At 36.3% G+C, this 2,476-nt stretch overlaps 1 protein-coding gene across 1 annotated transcript; it reads left to right on the top strand.

Moving 5' to 3' along the window:
* Window positions 1-1,295: 1,295 nt before the first annotated feature.
* LOC101686579 (olfactory receptor 5V1-like) lies at window positions 1,296-2,229 on the top strand. Its single transcript, XM_045069243.1, is given in 2 exon segments — window positions 1,296-1,858; window positions 1,860-2,229. Coding segments are annotated over 2 exon segments (933 nt in total).
* The last annotated feature ends 247 nt before the right edge of the window (window positions 2,230-2,476 follow it).

Here is a 2,476-nt window from a genome sequence, read left to right as displayed (position 1 = left end):
AAACCATACTGGTGTACTAAAAGTTTCCTACTACCAAAACAGCATTGTTTGTAAGTTATAAACCCTCCACTTGTCAAACAAGTGATAGAAAGTGCCCTCCAATATATTTTTTTTAATTTCTTTACAGCATAACAGAAATTATTGATTTGACAGACAATGATCACAAGTAGGCAGAGAGGCATGCAGACAGAGAGGGGGAAGCAGGCTCCCTACTGAGCAAAGAGCCTGATGCGGGGCTCAATCTCAGGACCCTGGGATCATGACCTGAGCCAAAGGCAGAGGCTTAACCCACTGAGCCACACAGACACCCCTGATTATGTGGACTACTACCAAACATACAAATGCAATTAAAATAAATGAGTTAGCATGGCTGAGAAGATCAGTGTTACATAATTAGTTAATTATAATTAAATTAAAATATATAATATACAACTACATAAATAATTTTAAGCCCCATATTTCCTTAAACACTTAGACATACAGTTAAATTTTAAATTTTAAGGAGAAGAGAACTGAATATTATATGAGTATATTTGTTCACAGAAACTATCAAAACCATATGTATATATACATCTATATATATGTTTTATTTATATTTTACAGTCTATTTTAATTTTATGAACTATAGTCTGTGTGGAAAAGAAATATTATCTTCATACATAAAATATTATAATTTGGAAGTTATAGAATCATTCCTACATTTATTTCTTACCAGTAGGAACATTCTCATCAGAACACAAGACACACCATCCATTCGTTCACTGAATAATTATTTGGACAAGTATACTATGTATGTGCTACTTGCTAACAGCTTTAGAATTGTATATCATGTGAAATGCACAGCTTCCACTTTGTGTTATATAGGATTTAGTTGGTGCATAGAATTGTATACATTTAGATAATATGAAGCAAGATAATGTTAATGCCCAAGTAGGTGTGGGAAACACATAATCAACATTCACTGAATTAGAAATCCCAAACACCAATGAAAGATCAACAACTGTTTTACTGAAAATGCAAATTTTTAAAATCCTCCTTCATGACTCAGAAATCTGCCTCTTTATAAAGAACTGAGGATATTTCAAGAAACATGAATACAGGAGATGTTTTTCACAGTTTTAATAAATTAAGTCATATCATAACAACATTATTTACCAACCACACATCAACATTTTTCCAAGAATTACTTATTAGTAGTTTCCTTGGCTTTTTAGTCCAACTGATATTTGGCTTTTTAGTCCAACTGATATTTGTTTCTTTCATTTCTTCCAGGAAGTCCCTTGTGGAGAGAGGAGATGGACATTTACAATCTTACCACTGTGACTCAGTTTATCCTCATAGGGCTCTCTGACCTCCCTGAGGTGCGCTACCCTCTCTTTGTGGTCTTTGCCATTATCTATCAGGTCACCTTGGTAGGAAATGGGACCATTCTCCTGGCCATTGGGACTGGGAAAAGGCTACATACACCCATGTATTACTTTTTGGTAAATTTGTCCCTCCTAGACATATTCTGCCCATCAGCTACTGTCCCCAAGATGTTACAGAACCTCCTGACTGAGCAACAAAGCATTTCCTTCCTTGGATGTGCTTTACAACTTTATTTCCTGGTGGCTTTGGCAGCGACTGAAGTCTTCCTTCTTGCTGTCATGGCTTATGACCTATATGTGGCCATCTGCTTCCCTCTCCGTTACATGCTCATTATGACCAAGGTTCGTTGTGTCCAGCTGACAGCTGGAACCTGGGCAGCAGGGTTTCTCAGTTCCCTCCTCCATACAGTGTCCACATTCCGCCTGTCTTTCTGCAAATCCAACCGAGTTAACCAATACTATTGTGACATCCCACCTGTGATGGTCCTCTCATATAGCTGAAATGCTTGTTTTAGTGGTAGGAGGTATACTGGGGATAAGTGCCTTCCTGATCACCTTTATCTCTTATATCTACATTATATCTACCATACTAAAGATCCAGTCAGTGGAAGGGAAGCACAAAGCCTTCTCCACATGTGCTTCCCACCTCATAGTGGTCTGTCTCTTCTATGGAACAGCAATATTTACCTACATTCGCCCTTCCTCCAGTCAGCACTCTTCAGCCAGAGACAGACTCATCTCCATGCTCTATGGGGTTATTACCCCAATGTTAAACCTGATGATCTACAGCCTGAAAAACATGGAGGTTAGAGAAGCACTCAGAAGTCTTCTATGTCACAGACAGTGTTTAAATCAATTATAATATTAAGCAGAATATATCGATGCTCACTTTAGAATAAATTAAAGGAATAATTTATAGAATAATTTTCAGTTGATTTATAGAACACGTATTTGTGTACTCATAAAAATTTGTGAACCCACATACATATAACTAGTTATATGTAGGCATAATTATATATATATGTAAACATATACATATACACACATAACTACATATATATACACACACATATAATTTTATATATATGTACATACACACACACACACAT

Source organism: Mustela putorius, unplaced genomic scaffold (genome assembly GCF_011764305.1).
Source record: "Mustela putorius furo isolate JIRA1106 unplaced genomic scaffold, ASM1176430v1.1 tig00003914_pilon_pilon_pilon, whole genome shotgun sequence".
Lineage (NCBI taxonomy): Eukaryota > Metazoa > Chordata > Mammalia > Carnivora > Mustelidae > Mustela > Mustela putorius.
The sequence above is the reverse complement of the archived record's forward strand: the minus strand, read 5'-3'. Positions and strand labels throughout refer to the sequence as shown.